Raw genomic sequence first — 21,180 nt, 5'->3', positions numbered from 1 at the left:
TTATACTTTTATTCTGTAGCCTGTAGAAAGTAAAAAAACAAACAATCAAATTCACAGCTGATTTACTGAGAATTAGAGTAAGACAGTCCTTATCATTGCAAGTGCTTTTCTTAGACTGTCAATAACATTTTTTGTACATTTAGTTTATTTATTTATCATTACAGGCTTCCTCGTTATCTGTTAATGTTAACCGCACACAGTTGCCACGTTTGCAGCTATGCTGTTCTGGCCAACCTGTGAATGTGTGGGCAACAGACACACAATGACTGAATGAGTGTAAGGTAATTAGCTAGGGCTTCTCGCCAGGGGAAAAGGTCACTGACTAAAATGTCACAATTCAGCCACACGTTTGGGTGATTTGAGGGTTTAGGTTTTATGTTAATTGTGAGCATCACAGGAGCGCCGTGTCCTCTCTGCTGTGGCCTCCTGACCACATGAGCAGATATCAGCTTTGTAATAAACTCAGGCGTTTCACTGGAATGAAAAAAAGCAAAGATTCCCCCGACTAGCTGATTAGTGTGAAATGTGAAATGTGGGCTTTGTCACCATTCTCCCTCAGGAAATGGAGATATGTGTCTGATGATGGAGTGTCAGATAGCATGATATTGCATTTTCCCAGAAGCACCCAGGGAACCTGAAGACAACACTGTAGTGCCTTTCACAACGGCAGACCTCATTGTGGGAAGCTGCTTTTATCTCCAAATACAATCAGGTGGTTGTGGGTAAAAATGTCTGATCATTCATGCAGGAGACAAGTAGCCTAGTATATCCATGTAGGCAGGCATGCACATACACACATACACTGGCTATATTTTCATTTTTATTCATATTGGCTATTCATACTGCATGAAATGTATAGATTTCCTATTTGTGCTCTCATTTCCTAGTTATCTCCAGGCTCTCTGCAGCATATCCATGCACACGAGCATGTGCGCATTCATACATAGATTTTCTTTGCAGCGTAGGCGTGGATTGAATACAGTGGAATCACATTATTGCTGATGTATAGTTTTTGTTTGGGGCAGTGCAGTTCTCCCTCTCCACACCAGCTTAATCAAAGTGAGGGAGACAAACTAGGCAGCAAAAAAGTAAAATGCAGGCAGGCTTTGTCTTCATTGTTGACATTTAATCAACTCAAAGGAATCACTGCTATGTCAAAGGATGCCCTGCCATCACTGCTGTTGTAGTCTATGGTCTTCAGTGCTAAAGAAAAATAGTAAGAGACAGATAGTGTCGCATTTGCAGGTTTGCCTTGATGTTGTTTGGGGAAAGAGCAGAAAGGAGGTGGAGTTATGATTGTAAGCTGTATGAAGCTTTTATTTCCAGGAATTATGGGCAGCAGTAATTCTAGCAACAAGTAACAAGCCACAGGACTCAAAGCACTTGCAGTTTCTCCACAGCTAGAAACGATGGGAGTTCAAGGCAAGGGCATTTATGACTCGAGCTCTAACAGCTTTATTCATCTCTCGTTCTAGTGCCAACCATTGAAGATTTCTCCGTCTCGTCATCCATACCAAAGACCACCACGTTTGTTACCACCACTGGGGCGTCCACTGTGAAGGGACATGGCGACACCACTGTGGCGGGAGCAGATCCAAGAGAGGGGAGAGATCCGTTCGAGGACAATCATGGGACGGGGACAGCGGAGCCCACAGTCCCAGAGCTGCCCCCGACACCCAGACGTTTCTGTGAGGCGACCAGGAGGAGAGCAATCGACTGGCCCCAGACCCACACCGGAACCACTGTGGAGAGGCCCTGCCCCAAAGGGACCAGAGGTAGGCCACCATCTGGTGTGAATATGACAACATTTGGCACATAGTAAGGAAATGCTACAACATTATGTAATCCAACTGTTGCCTTAAACTGACAGTTTTCTTTATATAAAACAAGTGTAACACTCATGGACTGCTATTCAGTTCACCCATTTAATTCATTAAACATATCAACATTAAAAAATGTCATTATAGAAATATAATCAGGGTTCAATCTAGAATGCATATTTCATAAACCGATCATTTGTTTTGTATGAAGTAACACAAATATTGTGCAACATGGAATATGTATTGTAGACTGTCATTGTGGTCATTTTTAATTCATAACAATGTTGTGTCATGAGAATAGTGCTTTTATAATTCTCATAACCTTAAATTAAAGGAATTACATGGACTAGAATTACATTTTTCTAAGACCATGCATGAAGATTGAAAAGAGCAAGAAACAGCTAGCATTCCCGAAATTGCTAATTATAACATATCTTGTTCACTTAATTTGTATTATATAGTTAGAGGTTTCACAAGGATTTTGTGTTGTAAATATGTAACTGCTGCTAAAAATATATAACTGTGGTGGGGGTGAGGGGTCTAGCTTTGACAGGGTGAAAGTTGTTTCATCTAAGACTCAGCTGGAAACAAGGTTTTCCTAAAAACTATTTCAAAGACTAAATAACAACAAGAAAATTTTGGATTGTAAATGCTTCCTTTGCAAGGCCCACAAGAAGCAGGAAAGGAAAATACAAAATTACAATATGATGTTCAGCATTATACAGCATCAGTCTCAGACGCCACCATAGAGTTATAAACATTTCTCTGAGAAACAATGAACAGCCATTTGAGGCCTCCCAAAATTACTGTTTTGTTGCAGCACTAGTATTGATTTTCACAAGTGTTTCAGTTGTTTTCCATCTTGTCCTGGTTTAGCTGTTTTAAATGCCTTGAATAGTCTCTACTATCTGCAGTGTAGTTTTCTGTTTTTCTTTTTTCAATAACTGTGAAGTTTACTAAGGTCTCAAAATCATACCTCCAGCCTGTAAATCATCAAAAGTTTCAAAGATCGTGAAACTAGCTGCAGCTTTATTTGTGCTTATTTGGGTGTTCATGTTCTGTTTCCGTCTTTGCTTTTATGTACTGTGAGTCTATGACATTTCAGCCCCGAGGTTTGTCACATTTTAAAACAGAGTATAGCATCAGTAGAGTCTTTCACGAAAATAGGTACCAGTAGTAAGCCCTTTTTTTTAATACAGTGGCATAATGTGCATTGTTCCTGTTTGGGTGTAATTTTCAAACCCATTTCTTCATGCAATGAGAGTGCATGGAATGGAAAAATGCTGCTGCCCATTTCCCCCTAACAGAGCAGGAGAGAAACTAATGAAAATGATGGACGGTACTTAAGAAGATAAATGACTAATTAAATCCAGACAGTATGTTCACAGATACTTCTCGCAATAAGTCAACAATAAGTGGAACACTGTGATGGTCGTTATACCAGTTCAGTTGACAATGATACTCACACAGGAATCTCTCACAAGTTACCTTAATACCCCATCACAAAGACTGACAGAACTGTCACAATACAAAGCAGGACTACTGGAGGATGAAAGCAAAGAAGAGACAATGTTTTGACTGTCAGAGTGAAAAAGGAGTTTAGTATTACCCATCAACCCAAACATACAGTATGTGTGTAACTGTTCATTAAGAATAATGCTCTATTTTGTTTAGACATAGTATAGGGGGATTTAAAAAAAAAATTAAATTCAGAGATGTTCACCGGTAAGAACAGATCTGCATCTATTGTTTTTTTGTTTGTTTTGTTTAGCTATGTAGAAAGCTGATAGTCTTTTAGCATCCCTCCTACATTTTTCCAGGCTTTCATATTGTTTGGAAATGGTTGTTCCTGCTGAACAGAGTCTGTATGAATGAAGGATCAGCAGGAGAAACTTTATCTGAGCATGGCTTTGGCTTCCCTCCAACTGTTGTGTTTATTCTGTGGTACTTGCAGGCATCGCCTCCTTCCTCTGCACTGTGGCAGGGACCTGGTGCTCCAAAGGGCCAGACCTCAGCAACTGCACTTCCCACTGGGTAACTCAAGTGGCACAGAAGGTAAATCTGGAATGTGTCAATTACACAGAATAAAGCGGCAAACAAGCATGCTGTACGGCTAGAACTACAGCATGGAGTTGCAGCTTTTGACCTGTTTGCTTGCTTGGTGCTTTTTTATTATTTCAGCAGAAAAGTGGCCAGTGGTACGGATCCTGAAAATAGTTTTTCAAGCATAGCAATTCAGTGTGGTAGCTGAGGGAAATGAGCTATCTAAAACGTCAGGAATAAATGCCAAGAACTGCAGTCAGCTGCTGGGATTCAAAGAGCCAGCGCTTCTTTTCTTCTATGACTTTTTCCTCTTTGATGTTCAACAGTCATGCAGGTAGGAATCTAATGTAGATGCACAGATAAGAGTCTCGGTAGCCTGCACAGACCACAATGTTACACAAGCACAAAACATATTGCATTCTAAGGAAAAGATGCTTTTTTCTCTTTGAATGGAAAACACCCCCCACTAAATTCAGCAGGTCCATGCGAGGTTTCTTGCTGTCCAAAAGGAAATGTGGAAAGTGTCGAACAAGAGTGAGCTTTAAGCAAATTATGAACACATTCCATGTTAGAAAAGCAACACATATTGAAAGTCAGTATACACATCAAGACTGATGATGACATGAGATATTTTTTCCGAGGGGCAATGTGCAGTTGACACGTCCGTAGTTCTCCTGGCCTAAGTGTAAGATAATGTATTGGTTAGATATTTCTGATATATCTGACTCTCAATTACACCTAGGACGCCGAGCGGTCTTGAACATTTACCTCCCACTCATAATTATGGTCTGCATGATATGTCGTTGAATTGACAGTGGCATTCTCAAGTCGCACTGTGATTGATGTCGGTGCATGTACCACTTCATTTCCTCTAAGTGCTAAACTGTAAAAGGACACGTATTTCTATACTAAGTGCAAAAACATCATACCATGAGGGCTGCTATATGGTATATACTGTTTAAAATTAGTATGTGGGATGAAATTGGGTCATTGCTCAGTCTAAGCAGGTTGGGGGAGGGTTGATGCATCCAAAAAATTAGCGCATTTTATCACAAAATAAGTGGTGGATTTCACTGATCACACATGACAGTACAAATACTGACAGCCTACCATTATTGCTGAGCCCTGGTATTTTTTTCTTCTTTGTCGTTTCTTTTCTTAAGCCTCTGTATCACAGTCATCTATTATGTTCCCTGCTTAAACACGCGATCCATGTGCTTACATTAATTTTGCACACAATTACTTTTTCCTTCTGAACAAGCTGTGTTGCAGTGGATTATGACTGGAGCGTATGTGGGATACATTATTTCAGCTTCACATTGCAGAAACATCATCTCAGGCCCACTTCACTGATGCTTCGCTGACACCCCCCGTTTTCTTTCCCTGTTGCTGTTTTTAGATCCGAAGTGGTGAAAATGCTGCTAATTTAGCCAATGAGCTGGCACGACACACACAGGGCCCAGTGTTTGCGGGAGACGTCAGCTCCTCGGTGCGCCTGATGGAGCAGCTCGTGGACATTCTGGACGCTCAGCTGCAGGAGCTCAGACCCAGCGAGAAGGACTCAGCTGGACGCAGCTTCAACAAGGTACTGTGAAATTCCTGTCTGGCCTATTGTAACCTCTCATTAAACTTTGTCCCCGTTTTGGCCCGGCTCGGTGTCAGCATGACTCAGGACATTCATTAGCCGGACACCTACCGGTACACACAAACACAAACCTCTGCCTGTTCTTGTTCATATGCACACACATACACATTCATGGACACACACAGTCTCAGGTGAGGGGGCTAGAGAGGCAGGTCTAGCCCTGAGGGGGAGCTCATTCCTCTACAGCTCCCTGGTAATTACCTGCTTTGGAAAACGCAGGCTCACCTGGCAGTTCCACCTTAAAGGAGCTAATGGCCATGAGCCCCCCACCAACACGTAGAACAACTCTTCACTGCTGACAAGTGTGGAACTGCTCTCTCCTGGAGCTGCTGCAAGCGCTTGGAGAGAAAAGAGTAGGCCCAAAACGAACCCTACATCTCTGCTGCTGGCAGTCCCATGGAGAGATGAGTGACAGTTTGAAAAATTACGTTGTTATTCAGACTTTCTCGACAGCAGTTTCTCTGTAAACAAGGTGATTTGCACTAAAATGGAGCCTGTCGTCGGTGCCCTTCTGTACCTTTATGTTCTTATCTTCAATTGCTATAATGCATTTGCAGACGAGACTTAACAGCTTTCTTAGTGGAGCAGCGATAGTGTTGCAGTGATTTGTGCGTCACATCAACAACAACAGCAACATCAACAGCATGTGATTACAAGAAATAATGACTGAAGGGAAGGACCATGCCTGTAGTTTTGCATGTTTCATCATCTTTACTAAATATCACACACAATTAACATCACAGCTAACCACTCTGCAAACTGTGCCGCTGCATTTCAGATTGCTTGATGAATCGTCTCTACTGGTCCAGGAAACCATTGGTTTCCATTTGTCTCTGTGCAATATGAAAATCTATTAGCGGTGTCCTGTGATAGACGTGAGCAGTCTGTCACTGTGAAAATCAAGTCTGCGTTAATCTTTGTCACTTACATTATTGCTGCTTGCTAATTCAGCCTAATTACGTTTTGACTTTATAAGCCTGCAGTGCTCTTCTCTGCAATGATGATGCAAATTTCAGAAAAAAAAATAATGCTTGACATCAGTTTGCATACACACTCAGTGTGTAAAAAATCAGACAATACATTCACTCTAATAGGCTGGCTACTGTAAAAATCCACTTTCTGTATGCAGCAGGTCACTCCTCTCTTCTATACCCTTGGCCATCTTTTTGGAGCCATGGTTTGGTTATTCTAACAGACAGGCATAGTGCAGATTTAATGAATACATATGCCTGACTTGATAGTTAAGTGTTCAGCTGTGGAAACTTATATAGTAACTTAATACTGAAAAATGGTCTCTGCAGTAATGTACACATGGTTTCCATGGTGTGTTTACAGGTGCTGGGTCAGAGGTGAAACCGTTCGCCTATCTGTAGTTTTTGTCATGCAAAAAGCTAATTAGAAACATTCTCCTTTGTTTGTGATGATGTTTACAAAATCTGACTGTACCCTACGATGACAGTTTAGACAGCTTTAACAAACAAGTTTAATGAGTCTTGTGATTGATTGTAACACCAGATGGGAATAAATGAAACTCAGGGTGCAGTGTATGCCGATTTTTTGTTAAGGAACAACAATGAAAAACACTGGTATGGTCCTTTACGTTTCGTGCAGCCATTTCCCACAAATCAAAAAGTAAATTAAGTTGTCTGTGGGAGCAATATTGACTATGTTGAATAATCATTTTGGCTTCCTGAGGTATTTATTACGAGGAGGTTGTAATCTGGACACAAAGAACATCTCATATGTTTGTTTTTTTATGCAGCGGGAGAGCTTGTGGTATGTGATTTTCTCTGGTGTGACTCAATTAGGAGGAGAAAGCTACTTATTTAATTCCAAGAGACCAACAGGGGGGTTTAAAAAAGAGCCAGTGCTATATTAATCTCCATGCCATGAAATACAAACGACCTCATCCCACATTGTTTATCTTCTCAACATATTTTCAAGCATCACTAATGGGGAGCATCAGAATCAGGTCTCAGTACTTTTTCTTCCACACCGCTGTGCATTCCTCACCTCGATATTATGTGAGCCATATTCATATTTAGAATTCAAACACCGTTCCCCGGAAAAGCATTTAGAGCTGTCGCTGCATTTTAAGGTTGTGGTTCATAGCTCTGTGTCTTTTCTTCTTCTTTTTTATTAATTCTTTAATGTATGGTAAGTGGTCTGATTTAATGCTTCCTGTTTTCTTACCACCTCTTTCTTCAATCTGTCTCTTGATCCTCTTTTTGGCGAAAAAGCTTCAAAAAAGAGAGAAGACATGCAGGGCATACATGAAGGTATAACTACAAGGCTTTCCATGTTGCTTCCTCACCCCAATCCCTAACGTCTAACCAGCAGCATGCAGCACTGTCAGTCCTAATGTCCTTGATTGTCTTGTTACAGTATATGCCTGGTGAACGTGCTTGTACAAGATATGGCTGCTTCCTCATCTGACTCGGCTGTCTGTTTTGCTGTCATTCTGTCCATCTGAGGATGCCACCGTCAATATCACTTCGTCTTTGTCCTATTTTCCCTCCTTTGTGTGCTATCACTTGTACATCTTTCTTTCATTTTTCTCTCTCCTCCTCTTTTACCTCCCCCACTCTTTCTCTCTCTCTCTCTCTCTCTCTCTCTCTCTCTCTCTCTCCGTCTCTCTTGTCAGCTCTTTATGCGTTGTGTGAATAATTGCCTTCCCACGGTCGTAATTGCACCTCCCTGTCAACCAGAAGTGTGATCAAAGTGGCAGTGTGCTCAATTTTCACTTGCTTACATTGTACAATTTCTGGTCTCCCTTGTCCCTTTGGTGGAAAAAAATCTCGTTGCAGTTGTGTTTTATCTGTGGGATTAATTTCTGAGCCCATTAATATGTTTGTGTTCCATTCTGATTTTTCAGTCTCTCCCCCAGACACTTTGGTTTTCCTCTGCCTCGGCAGAGTTTATTTCCTTTGGTAGGTTGTGCTGAAAGACAAGGGCATGCTGTAAACACTCTGGAGGTGATGCCTTGCATGGCATAAAACAAATGATCAGGTTTTGTGTTTCTCACGTGGCTCCTGTGGGCTCTCTGTAAGTTTAGGTTGTTTTTCTTGAAGCCTCATTTTACTGTGAGAAAAGGGCAACACATTTCCCTCAGCTGAGGAAACATCTTTTCAGGTGTGCAGGATGTCAATATGAAGCAATGTCATTCAGTTGGAAGAATCTCAACAATTACTGGATGGATTTCACAGTCGCAGCTCCCAGAGATTAATTCTCAATGACTTTGGTGATTCTCTGACTTTTTGTGTAGCCCAAACATTCCACTAAAAGTATGCTGAATTAGCTATCAGCAGTTTCTTTTTGCGATGTACTCCTGAAACTTCAGCCAACTATTGCTGGACTACTTTGACACCTAAGAAGACATAAAAACATGATGTTTCTCAGGCAAGTTCAGGAATGTATAAGGAGCATTTTTCCCCCTATGATTTATAGCTGATTTTCATCAGTGGTGACAAGTGAAGCGAATCTAAAAATACTTTTGTCATGTCTCGGTGTTTAGATTTGCTTGATACCCCAGAGAAGAAGTACGAATTTTGAAGCAAATTGCAGCAATCGGTCACAAAAAAAAATCTCAAAATACCAAGACTGCCTCTGAGCTGTCTGTCACACTGTGCTGCAGCTTCATATAGCCTAGTCACTATGCTGGCATGCAGACAGATCGATGAATTGATTATTGGACGAATTTTAATTTGTCCGTTAGTAACTTCATGACCAAATATCAGCCTCTTCTCCTCCATTGTTTTTGATGCTAATCAACAAATGTTAAGAACAGGAAAAAAATGCTGAACATTAACCATGTTAGCATGTTTGGCATAGCAGGTTGCTATCAACGTAGCTCAAAGCACCATGTGGCTTGTAATAAGTGCAGTCTCAAGGCTAGCTCGTTTTTGTGGCACCAAATCGTAGCAGTTTAAGTGTTTGCGGGCTTGTTCGCTAAGCTTTCACCGATGTTTCTATACTGTATGTATAGCCTATATATATACAGTATATATATATATATGTATATAAAGCGAGCCACAGGGGTTTTCCTGGCAGGACCCCTGTGATTTGTAAAGTGACCTCCACCCAGTGAGAATTAAAGAGGATTCAATGAGAACACAGATTCCTTCTGTGTTACACAAATTAGAGACAGCCAGCCTCCCCCCCCCCTTTGGATTTCATGGTTCCTTTGAGGAAGACTCACCAGGGGGGGAAGACCATTTAGTGTCTGTCTGGTTGTAATGGCTTCGACCCTGTAATCGTGACTATACTCTCTCTCTCCTGCACACACACACACAGACACACACACACACACACACACACACACACACACACACACACACACACACACACACTTAACTCCTATCATAGTCACAGCTCACAAGCCTCCAGTTGCCTGCAAGGTCAGGGCCACAGAGATTGATTTCTGTGCTTGGGTGTGAGATATAAAGACACAGTGAGAGCCCTGCCTCTGGATACAGTCATCATCGCTGTGGTTAACGTGAGCTTAAATGTTGTGGTTAATCACATATTGGTGCAGACTTTAGTTGATCCCGCTTTTCTTGTTATTCCAGGCAAACGGATAATCCCGTCTGTGGTCAATTAGTGTTTTGGATAATCATAGCTGTGGCTAATTGGTACAGTGAGCAAGGGCTTGTTGTGGTTAATTACCGTTATTGTGGTAGGGCTCACTGTGGTTAATGGCACCTATGGTTAAATTGTCACTTTGATTTATCACACCAAGGGCTGTTCTGGATTTTGAATCTTTATACAACTGTCTGTCTTTAGTGGGATTTTAGAAAGTTGGTTGTGGTGTGATTGTGCCAGGCAGGAGTCGTGAACTCACCCTACTGGGGTCAAGGGAAACTCTTGTTTTATCAACATATGATACTTGTGTGGGTTTTGTGGAATGTTTTGCTTACTTACTGCTTATCTGAAAGCAGGAAATGAAAGCATTGCCATTGAAAACAATCAGAAATCCACCCTCTAACTCCCCGTCTTGACTCAGACTGCTGCTCTGGACATGAATTTCATGATAATGCCCCCCTTTTTTCTCCAGGAGAATAGTACTCAAGTCCATTATGGGCAGATCCTGTCCTGGAAATAAGACTATTGTTCATGGGGATAATTGTTATTTTGGAAAAATAGCTGCTTAAAATTGGGAATGCAGCATTGTAGACAGTGAGGGGAAGGAAACATTTGGTCTGCATTTCTTTTTCCCCTCAAGCATTTTTACATTATTATTCAGAAAGGAAATGGGTCTAAAAGAGACTCCCTCTGATTAGACCTATTTTTTGTAAACAGAATATTAAAAAATTTATGCTGCATTTTTCATCATCATCATTATTTTAGTTACCCATGACTTCCTTGAACCCTCATATCTCCACTCGGAGTGATCTCCCTGTTGTTGCTGTCACTGTTGGCCATGCATGCCCTTTTAATCATTTGCTGCCCAGTCCCCACGCCTTGTTATAAAACTGAGGTTATGATGGGAGGAAACAGCAAGCTGACATTTCACTTGTCTCCATGGATACAGGCAATCGTGGACACTGTTGACAACCTCCTGAGGCCGGAAGCACTGAAATCCTGGAAAGACATGAATTCAACAGAACAAACGCACGCCGCCACTATGCTACTGGATACCCTGGAAGAGGGGGCGTTTGTTCTCGCTGAAAACCTGATTGAGCCAGCGATCGTAAAAGTACCGGCAGAGAATATAAGTAAGTTCCTCTCCAATAACTATAAAATAGATAAAATGGGATGTACACATCTGTCAGTCACAATTTATTATGCTGACGGTTATTTTTCCTTCTTGGCTGCGCACCATGTCTCAGTAAAAGCGGTTCAAACTGAATGGTAAAATTGGTTTCACAGCGATATTTTTTTTTCCTTTTGTACCTGGACAACTGGCCCTCTTGAGGAATATAATTTAAGCAAATGCCACATCTGGCTCACATCACAATAAAAGATATGTCTTTAAAAAACCAAGCCAGTGTGCCCTCGCAGGAAGTTAATTAGCAGCACGATCTCATTAATATAAGTCTGCTTCATATTTCTTCTCATAACTCTTTGTTGCTATGGTTATGGTCTCCTACTCACCCTTTTTGTCTTATACCTCATTGATTTTTAATCTTTTTCTTGCATAGTAAAGTCACCTCATTGAATGTGTGCTGCAAGATGAAGTGTCCAGACCTCTGGGGGGAAAACAAAGAAACCAATTGAGTGTCATAGCTCCATTCATACGGCACTCTGTCTACTCTCTCCAAGCCTTTCCCATTAAGGGGAAGTTAGCTAAGCTGATAAGGACTAGTTGCTCTGTCGCAACCAAAAGCACTGATTAATATATTGTGTAATATGCAGCATTTTGGCCACTTAATCACTATATTTGGGCAAGTTTTACGAGCTCAAGTGTCAAGCTCTCGCTTATCTGCCCAGTGAAGATGATATTCCAGTGGAGAAATAAATACGGCCATATGAGGAAACACACAGCCTCATAGAACATCTAATTTGACCTTTCTTGAAAAAAAATCAGAAAATGATTGTTCTTGCTAATTAGCAGTTTGTCGAAGCGAAAATGGCACCTCCGGGTGAGCATCAAGGGTAAGACGAGAGGAAAGGGAGCAGGAGCTAAAAACTAGGCAGAGGGGGGGAGGGGGAGAGAGAGCGACCAGAGAACAATTCCTCATCTCCGTCTGTCAGAAGCCATCTATCTGAGGAAGTGCGGCCGTTTCTGATGGGAGGGAGTGTGCTGATACGTGTGTCCTCCTGACCCTTCAGTAATTTCACACATCAAAGGGAGCACCACCCGGCAGCTGGCATACCGGAGAGAGTGGCTGCAGGAATTTGGAGGATTTTCAGAGATTTGCTCGTCGAGCCAAGAGTTATCTGAACCCACAGGGGGAAAGAAAAAGTAAAAGCTCAATGATATTTTTGATCCTATGAATATTTGACATTCATGCTGCAGTTGGCCGTGCGCTTGCTTTTGCCTATCCTATATCGCTGCCCTTGTTGTTATGTTTCCTTTTGCTATGGTCTCAAAGACATTCACAATCCCAACCAACACCGTAGCAACATGTTTTCTTTAAGTAAATGACACTTTCTGATAAGATTGGATTCTGTTACTGGTATAATAAACCTCGAATCTTCACACATAACCCGCCAGGGCTTAACTTCAGAGCACTTTTAAACACAATGTACTATTTTTGTTGCCAACACTCTACTGTATGTTGCCAATGATTATTCGTCTCTCCTTTTTCTGTCTCTATTTCTCTCTCTTTCTCCTCACCTCCTACCTCTCCCAGTGCTGGAAGTGTACGTGTTAAGTACTGATGGTCAGGTGCAAGACTTCAGGTTTCCACAGACAAACAAAGGTGGAGCATCTCTTCAGCTTTCCTCCAACACAGTCAAAGTCAACAGCAAAAATGGTGAGAACCACACAATTGCTGAATGTAATGATGGTGAGGTTGTGGTTTTTTTCTATCTTTTTTTGGGGGGTGCAGCGTTTACTGACACCGAAAAAGCCAATTAATAATTTTTGCCCCATGTTTGTGTTCTGAGAATAAAATTATTATTTTTCTACCACTCACACTTGTTAGAGGTGATTAGCTTAACATGAAGACTGACAGCTGGAGGAGCAGCTAGCCTAGCTCCTCATCAGCATCTCTACTAAAGATCACTATGCTCTATTATTATTTCTTCTGCACTACCTCAGGTGGCCACTAAGAAAGAAATGGTACAAAAGCAAACTCAGAATCACAAGTTTTGTTTTATTTTTAATTAAACTAATGTTTTCCACCTATAAATGTTATGTGAATTAAATGTGGTGTACCTGACTTATTGTGCTAGAGAGAACCTGGTTCACTATGCTAGAAATAGCAAGATAGATTCTACCATTCTCTTTTAATTCACCCAAGGTGCAAATTGAGATTTTGCTCAATGCTGGCTCCAGTGCCCACCGGTAGTAAAACACTTATTACAACTGTGGTCTCAGATCCAGGGGCGGCCAATTATTGCTTGGTACATTCATATAATACCACTGAATGAACACTGTATGCCGTCTTTTGCTTTAATGGATGCTGCATGTCTGATTACTCTATTATTGCCTGTTGCAGGTGTGGCCAAGCTGGTGTTTGTGTTGTACAAACACCTGGGTCAGTTCCTCAGCACAGAGAATGCCACGCTGAGGGGCATGGGGGACCTGAACAAACGCAACCTCTCCCTCACTGTCAACTCCCACATCCTTTCAGCCTCTATTACGAAGGAGTCCAGCCGTGTGTTTGTGGCCGACCCGGTGATCTTCACACTGGAGCACCTGGATGTAAGTCTTCCCCTGAGACTCGTGCAGACCACACTATAGAGCTCGGCTTTGCAGAGGCAGACTCTGACATTGAAGGGCAAATCCAATGTATTATTGCAGCAGAAATTTCCCTACTGTGTCTGCTCTAATCTGCACTAGAGGGGTATGGGAAGTAAGTCAAGCCTCTTGTGTGTCATGTTTTGTCTTGTGCAATTGCCATAGTAACCCCTCTCACATTGCATCACATGTTTTTTTTGTATTATTTTGATCTCTTTCATCCCTTCTCTTCCATCAAATCATTGCATTTAAAGAGTTTTAATTGCCCGGATACAAACTGGCAAAACAAGCACATGTAAACAGAGTCTACACATACATGATATACAGTGAGTTATAGTCATGGATATGAAATATACAAGGCAAGTATGTGTATGATCATGCATATTTCAGAGCACAGTCATATATATTTGATCATTTTCTTTTTCTCTCTGTGTGTTTGTTGCTTTGTAGAAGGAGCACTACTACAATCCCAACTGTTCCTTCTGGAATTACTCTGAGCGGAGCATGATGGGATACTGGTCAACTCAGGGCTGTAAACTGCTAGACACCAACAAGAGCCACACCACTTGCTCCTGCAGTCACTTGACCAACTTTGCCATCCTCATGGCTCATCGCGGCAATGTGGTGAGTGTTTCCCTTTTTTCTTTTTTTTTAAGTTAGTTGTTCTTTTCACCGTCTCACTGATAGGTTTGTGCACACACAGCAAGAACAAGAATGCCATTTCAGTGGAGATAATTAGATTATTGCTGGAGGAGTAGGTGAGGGCGGGTGGGAGGAGGGGTTGGGTGGAGAAGAGGAAGCAGGCTGTCACTTTTAAAGAGCGAGATTGTGGATCAGGATAGGAAGTGCCGTACCATTATCAGAACTAATTATATTTTACCTGTGGTCCGTGTCTAATATCCCTCTATGCATATGTCGCTGAGAAACATGGGAAATTGTACTATAACCTCAGCTTTAACTTATGTTTCCACCCCGCTTGAAGTGGTGTAGGATCCATTTGGTTGTGAAATGCAATTACAATCCAATTACATGATAAATAGCATGTGTAGCAGGACCTAGCCAGTAATAAATGTGGAGGATAAGTTTGTGGTTTGTTTAATCATATGTCCCAACTCCTGAACTCTGTCCCTGTCATCTGTCTTAACCTCAACCTTAACCACAGCTTGAAACCAGAGCCCTGAGGCAAGGCTTACCCTCACACCAATTCCCTACACATCACCTCAACTGTAACTCCTGCCCCCAATAAAATTACAAATATCACAGGAAGAATTGCCTCACTTTCAGGCCACCGTGTCCTTGAGTGATATTTTGTATGGTCGAGTCTGCTATTTTCACATTTTGCCTCGTTCCCATCTTGAAACGTGCTCAGTTTTAGATCATCTGGAACTTGATGAAATGCCATTTGGCCTCAAAAACAGAACCCACATGTGGACGTCACATCACATGGTCTTGGGGTTCTCTGTGGCAGTGGTTCAACTAATGTCACTTTATGCAACATGGGCCGCATAATGTGATCTAAGCATGTTCTGTTAAAGCGCCAAATGTCATCACGTATGATGAAGTTGAAGGACAGACAGGCAATTTTCATGTCTGTCCTAAATTAACCGTCAGCTGCCCATACAGTATGAACAATAAAACAGATTTTGCTCACTGTAATGATCCCTCCTATCCACACACTGGCCATTAAGAGATCCCCTCCTAATGTATTTCTCATTGTGAGTTGTGAGAACAGAATCCACCACTCTCTGTCTATGTAAAAATATAGGCTAATAGAAAGCGTGCCTGAAGCAGGGAAGCAGAGGCTTCAGCAGTTTGTGTGATCAGAGGGATATCTTTCAAAGTAAGTCTTTATAGTATAAAATTCCCTCTCTTCATTACTATCCCTCTATTGCAGCTCAACAGGGAAACACAGAAAAGGAATTTTATACTAAAAAGACTTACATTTTAAAAGACATTAACTTGATTTGACTAGATCAAAGCTATTTAACCTTCAGAAATGTGTTTTGCTTCAGATGAGGATATGCAATGTGCCCTCCATCACTCACATTGAAAGAGAATTAGAATTGTCATCTACATATGTGAGGAGCATTGAGGACTGAAGAGCCTAGTATTATCATTTTCATTACATCTTTGTATGTCAGGGTTTCCATCAGGTCTGCGTTCAATTCAATTTTATTTATACAGCACCAGCTTATAACATTATGATTATCTCAGGGCACTTTAGAGAGAAAGGTCAAGACCTTACAATATTACAGAGAGAAGGCCAGCAGGTCCAACCATGAGCAGGCACTTGAAGAAATGAAGAAGTAAACTCAGGGTGAGTGGTCGTCTGCCTCGACCAGTTGAGTCAAGAGGGCAGAAATGTGTCAGATGATGAGGAAGAGGAGGGAGGAAGGAGAGAGAGACCAGGAACGGCTGTATATTTACTGTTATATTGAAGCACCAAAGTAGACAGTAAAACTGTCACGTCCTTATAATGATGATAAAACCAGTTAAATGCATCTGTGTAATAATGTTATTAACAAAAGCAGCAGCAGTGATAATAGCCTTTAATTTACACGTCAACAAACACAGCAGCGACCACTGTGTGTTTAAATGTCACCAATCATTACGGGTTCACCGTCATTAAGTCTGAAGAGTTGAAGGTCAGTCCACGCTTTGCTTGTGTGTGTGTGTGTGTGTCTGCAGGGGGAGGGCAGCGTCCACGAGCTCCTTCTCACCGTCATCACGCGGATGGGCATCGCGGTGTCTCTCGTCTGCCTCGCCATCAGCCTCTTCACCTTCTGCTTCTTCCGCGGCCTGCAGAGTGACCGCAACACCATCCACAAAAACCTCTGCCTCAACCTCTTCATCGGCGAGCTCATCTTCCTCGTGGGCATCAACATGACTGAACCAAAGGTAGAGTGGAAATTATACTGCAGAAGATTTTACCAAAGGGGAGGAGGGTATGTCCAGCTGGGTGTAACACAAAATGATCAATCTATTACCTCATTTATTTAATAGTTGGGTAACTATTTCCTAGCCAGTTACTTAGCTCAGCAGACAGACAGAGATCAGTACTAGCTTTTTTTTTTTTTAAAGATGTGTGTCTGCCTATAACTGATGAATGTATATCCACTCTTGTTGTATCTTCTTTTATCTCTGTTTTGGTCTCCACCATCTCTTGGGGGAAATATCTTGCTCTTTAGCCTCTGTCGGCTCTTTGCTGCTGGGCAGGTTGTCAAATGTAGGTTTATTTTTTGCTGGAAACAGCTGCCTGCCTGCTGGTTAGAAGCCAGAGCTATAAAATTGGTGGCCATAAAACCAAAATGAGCTGAGAGATGCTGAAAAGCTCAAGTGACCTTTTGTTGATTTAGTGTACAAATAGTGATGAGAGCAGCTTTAAGCAGAGCCGCCATTTGATCCTACAGTATTTGATCTGGCTGAATTAGGCTAACGTCACTGATCTGTGAACATTTAAAGTCTGAACAAACACATAAAACACCTTGATACTTAGAAAAAAGTAATTATTGGCTACTAGGAAATTCACCCCATTAAAAACCTTGTCTCTTCCTGTCAGCTGGTGTGCTCCATCATTGCCGGGATACTCCACTTCTGCTTCCTGGCTGCCTTTGCCTGGATGTGTCTGGAGGGTGTGCAGCTGTACCTCATGCTGGTCGAGGTGTTTGAGAGCGAGTTCTCCCGCAGGAAGTACTACTACATCTCCGGGTACCTCACCCCGGCCGTGGTGGTGGGCATCTCAGCAGCCATCGACTACAGGAGCTACGGCACACAGCGGGCGTAAGTGCAGCATCTCTGCAGCGACTCTTCTCGCGCGAGGATAGAAATCAGGGGCATTAGTCCTCCCTCTCTCCACATCGAGACACACCCACACAGCATGCAGGACCCTTCTAATCATAGTAATATTGCAAAGTAGCGGTCCACCTCTGCTCCTTGGCAAATTTACACCCTGTCACAGCTAAAAAAGAAGAGGATGAGAAGCAAAGTTGCAATATTAATGAATGTGTGCACTAGCTGCTCTGGCCTGCTGGGTTTTTATTCTTTACATGTGGATAATTGCTAGTTAAAAGTTTCATGCACTTCCTCGCTGGTTTTCATCTACGCAGGAAGCTTTATGATTTATAAGACTGCAATCCCCTCATTTATGGGGTTTTATTAAACTCTATTTTATTGCTCCAGTATTCTATTCATTTCTGTTTTCTGGTGATAAACACAGACTGAGATAAAAAAAAACCTAAAAAACTAGTAATAATAATTCTTGAACTGTCTTTGTTACATTGTTTACTGCTCAGAGTCTTATACACACGGTCAGACATCACACATTTGTGGACATTTGTAGACTGTGAAGTCATGAGTCCAACAACCGCTGCCTTTTAGACTGCAGCTTCTCGTGGCACGAGGCCAGCACTCCCCCAAAGTCGTGTTTTCTTCTCTGTGGTCAGAGGAGAGTCTCTTTTCTGTAGCTGCAGCTCGTCATCCAGCCGACTCCCCTGCGCCCTGATCGATGAGACACAACTTTGTTTTGGCAGTGAGATGATTTAATGAACTGAATATCACCTTTTGCTCCCTGTAGATGCTGGCTGAGGGTTGATAACCATTTTATCTGGAGCTTCATTGGGCCTGTAACCTTCATTATTGTGGTAAGTTGTAATATTGTGCGCATGTGTGATAACTTTCTTTTTTCTCTTTCAAAGAAAAGCTTTGAAAACAGTTTATAGATTTTCTCTCTCTCTGCGCTGGCAGCCTCTTGGCTCTGCTTTCTCAGATCAATTTGCATGAAAGGAAAGTGGTCCCATTATAGCTGACACTGGGACATCAGTGTCCACTCAGCTATGAAATCCTCTGAAATCAGAATAGGTGAGCGGCAACAACTTAAAGCTGTTTGGTCCTTGCTGTACATCTAGAGAATACTCCCCTCCTGCAATCAGGAGGAGAAATCATCTCAGGCATGAAGGTCATCTGCTCAGTGGGAAAACAAGGGTGATGGTGAGGAGAGGGGGGGTTAACATGGAAGTAATGAGTGGGTGGGCCAGACAACCATTACCACAGCTCATAGCCCTGCTGAGGATCATGACACGTCCCCAGCCAATCCCAGCACACGGACATCTCCATCTTCACCTTTTAATATTTCATGTGGTGCGCTGGGTGTTCACAATGCACGTAGACGCGCGCGCGCACACACACACACACACACACACACAACACAACACATGCAGGAATGCATGCACACAGTCCTAAACAAACACACGCTGCATATCCATATAGGCGCATACGGTAACACACATGTAAATCTGTCCATGGGCTGTAAATACATGGAAATCCAGGGGAGGTGCTGCGTCAGCAACGCTTGTTTTTCACGCTGTGTTTTGGCAGAGAAGTGAGAGACCTGAATATTGTAGAGGACGGCCCCTCGGAGACCAGGCGTTAAGGGGTGGGAGGTGTTTCGGTGCGGGGGGGGTCCGTGTGCTGTGCGGTTTGCCTGAGCTTTCTGCAGAGTGCCTTCCTGCCTCTCTGTCCATCCGTCCGTCTTGTCTCATCAGATCTTTGTCATCACTTGCAGCAGTGTTAAATGCATCTCCAGCCACTCGACTCATGCGGATGTAAGTCGGCCCTGGTGGCTGACAGACAAAACTCGGCATTACTCTAAGCTGTGATCTAAAAGCCTCTTTCTGTCTTCTTAGCCACTCCTTTTTCTCTCATCGTTCCCCCCGCTGTTATTGGTTTCCATCTGCTTTGCGCGCACACTCTTCGTTTCCATTTAAAAAGCCTTTTCTGTTTTCCTTGTAGTGTTTCCGAATGCATCCATGTGGGATAATAAAGAGCATCTTTGTTCTTATTTGCGAATGAATTGAAAATGAAGTCTTTGAAAAACTGAGAAAAACTACATTTGGATCATTATACTTTGTTTTCTTGCCAACTTATGCTTTTTTATATTTGCGTTTATTTTTCTTCAAGTACAGTATATTGCTCATGCTTGAAAAATGCTGACTTGGAGCAAATATGGGATATAACCTTTTAGTAAAATAAAAGTATGGATCTACTTTTTTTTCAGTGACTATTTACAGTACTGAATTTCAAAGGTTTAATATGTTATTGGACCAAATTGAAGCACATCTCCTTCCTTTCCCTTGGTGGCGATGAGCCCTGCAGTGCTTACATAGAGACATCCTGAGAGCATGGAAACCTTTCTCGATGTATGGCTTGAATCACTTAAATGTTTTTCCTGGCCTCGGTAAAAAATGTTTCTAAAATATGGCACTCAGTCCCGTTCTTTCCTCTCAGTATTTTTCTGGAGCTTTTCGCCCGCCGTGCATCAGATGTGTTTGGACGCCATCAGATATACATGCTCATATTTGATGAGGATTTGCACATCGGGATTGAGTATAATGTCAAACAAGAGAGAGGGAAGAGAAACTCTCAGTGCAGCTTACGTTGAAGGCCAAAGCTGTGTGGAGTAGACCAAAGCAATAACCTCGCACTGTTGTTTTTCTCCTTGGAAGTCAGCGTACTTTATGATCTGAACCAAGGCATTAAATTTTCATATTCCTCTCAGTAAAGGTATGCCGGTGTTGACGCTCGATATGCAGAGCCAAAACCACCATAGATTAAGCAATACCCTAAGTCAAAGTGAAACATAACAACTGTTTGTTGGCAACCACTGATGAACTGGGACCAAAAGCACTTTTACTCAAGTTCTGCAACTGGGCATTTACATTTCATGCATCGTTTTACCACCACAGTTATTTTCAGCTGTAGTTACTTTACAAATTAACATATTGATAAATCAATATGAAGAGTTCTGCAGTAAATACAAGAGGAACTGAAACAATTACTTACTGGCAGAAAATAAAGTGATAACTTTTTCTATTGACAGATATAATTTAGATATATTGAACATCTTATGTTTGCAGCTTCTTAAAAATGAAGATTTTGTTTGGACAAAACAGACATGGTGAAAGTTTCTTCCAATATGGGTTCTTGGAAGTTAAAAAAAACAAAACAAAACAAAAAAAAAACATCAGTTGTGGGTGGCTCTATATAAAATCAACACTTTAGCAATAAATGTTGCTTACATGCTACACAATGAGTAATGAAAAATGGATTATGTCATATACTGTATAATAGTTTCACATCCTCAGGGTCTATTTCTCTCCACTGAGTACTTTCATTTATAATATTTCTGAAAATACTAAATTGTATGAAAATTTCACTAATTAAAATTATGTGGATCTTCATTTGTAATAGTGTATTTTCGGTGGTCTGAGCTCTCTCTGCCTCCTCCTCCTCCTCTGTTAGCAGCAGAAATCTGATGCCTTTCTAAGTGC

The 21,180-nt window shown here is 41.9% G+C and overlaps 1 protein-coding gene across 13 annotated transcripts in view; it reads left to right on the top strand.

Moving 5' to 3' along the window:
* The window catches only part of adgrl2b.1 (adhesion G protein-coupled receptor L2b, tandem duplicate 1), a 128,663-nt gene that overhangs the window by 96,725 nt on the left and 10,758 nt on the right, over positions 1 to 21,180 (top strand). For 7 of the 13 annotated variants that reach the window (XM_085805542.1, XM_085805535.1, XM_085805541.1 and 4 more), the window contains 11 exons: positions 1,476 to 1,775; positions 3,775 to 3,875; positions 5,263 to 5,448; positions 7,749 to 7,787; positions 11,039 to 11,222; positions 12,804 to 12,926; positions 13,614 to 13,819; positions 14,306 to 14,479; positions 16,544 to 16,753; positions 17,415 to 17,635; positions 18,429 to 18,495. In XM_085805542.1, coding sequence (XP_085661668.1) covers positions 1,476 to 1,775; positions 3,775 to 3,875; positions 5,263 to 5,448; positions 7,749 to 7,787; positions 11,039 to 11,222; positions 12,804 to 12,926; positions 13,614 to 13,819; positions 14,306 to 14,479; positions 16,544 to 16,753; positions 17,415 to 17,635; positions 18,429 to 18,495 — 1,811 coding nt within the window. The remainder of the gene's footprint in view (positions 1 to 1,475; positions 1,776 to 3,774; positions 3,876 to 5,262; positions 5,449 to 7,748; positions 7,788 to 11,038; positions 11,223 to 12,803; positions 12,927 to 13,613; positions 13,820 to 14,305; positions 14,480 to 16,543; positions 16,754 to 17,414; positions 17,636 to 18,428; positions 18,496 to 21,180) is intronic. The other 6 variants (XM_085805544.1, XM_085805539.1, XM_085805543.1 and 3 more) reach the window with 1 other exon arrangement.

Source organism: Trachurus japonicus, chromosome 17, assembly GCF_045865225.1.
Source record: "Trachurus japonicus isolate A0001 chromosome 17, Traja_1.0".
Classification (NCBI taxonomy): domain Eukaryota; kingdom Metazoa; phylum Chordata; class Actinopteri; order Carangiformes; family Carangidae; genus Trachurus; species Trachurus japonicus.
Note: the sequence above shows the minus strand (reverse complement) of the source record. Positions and strands in the feature narration are given on the sequence as shown.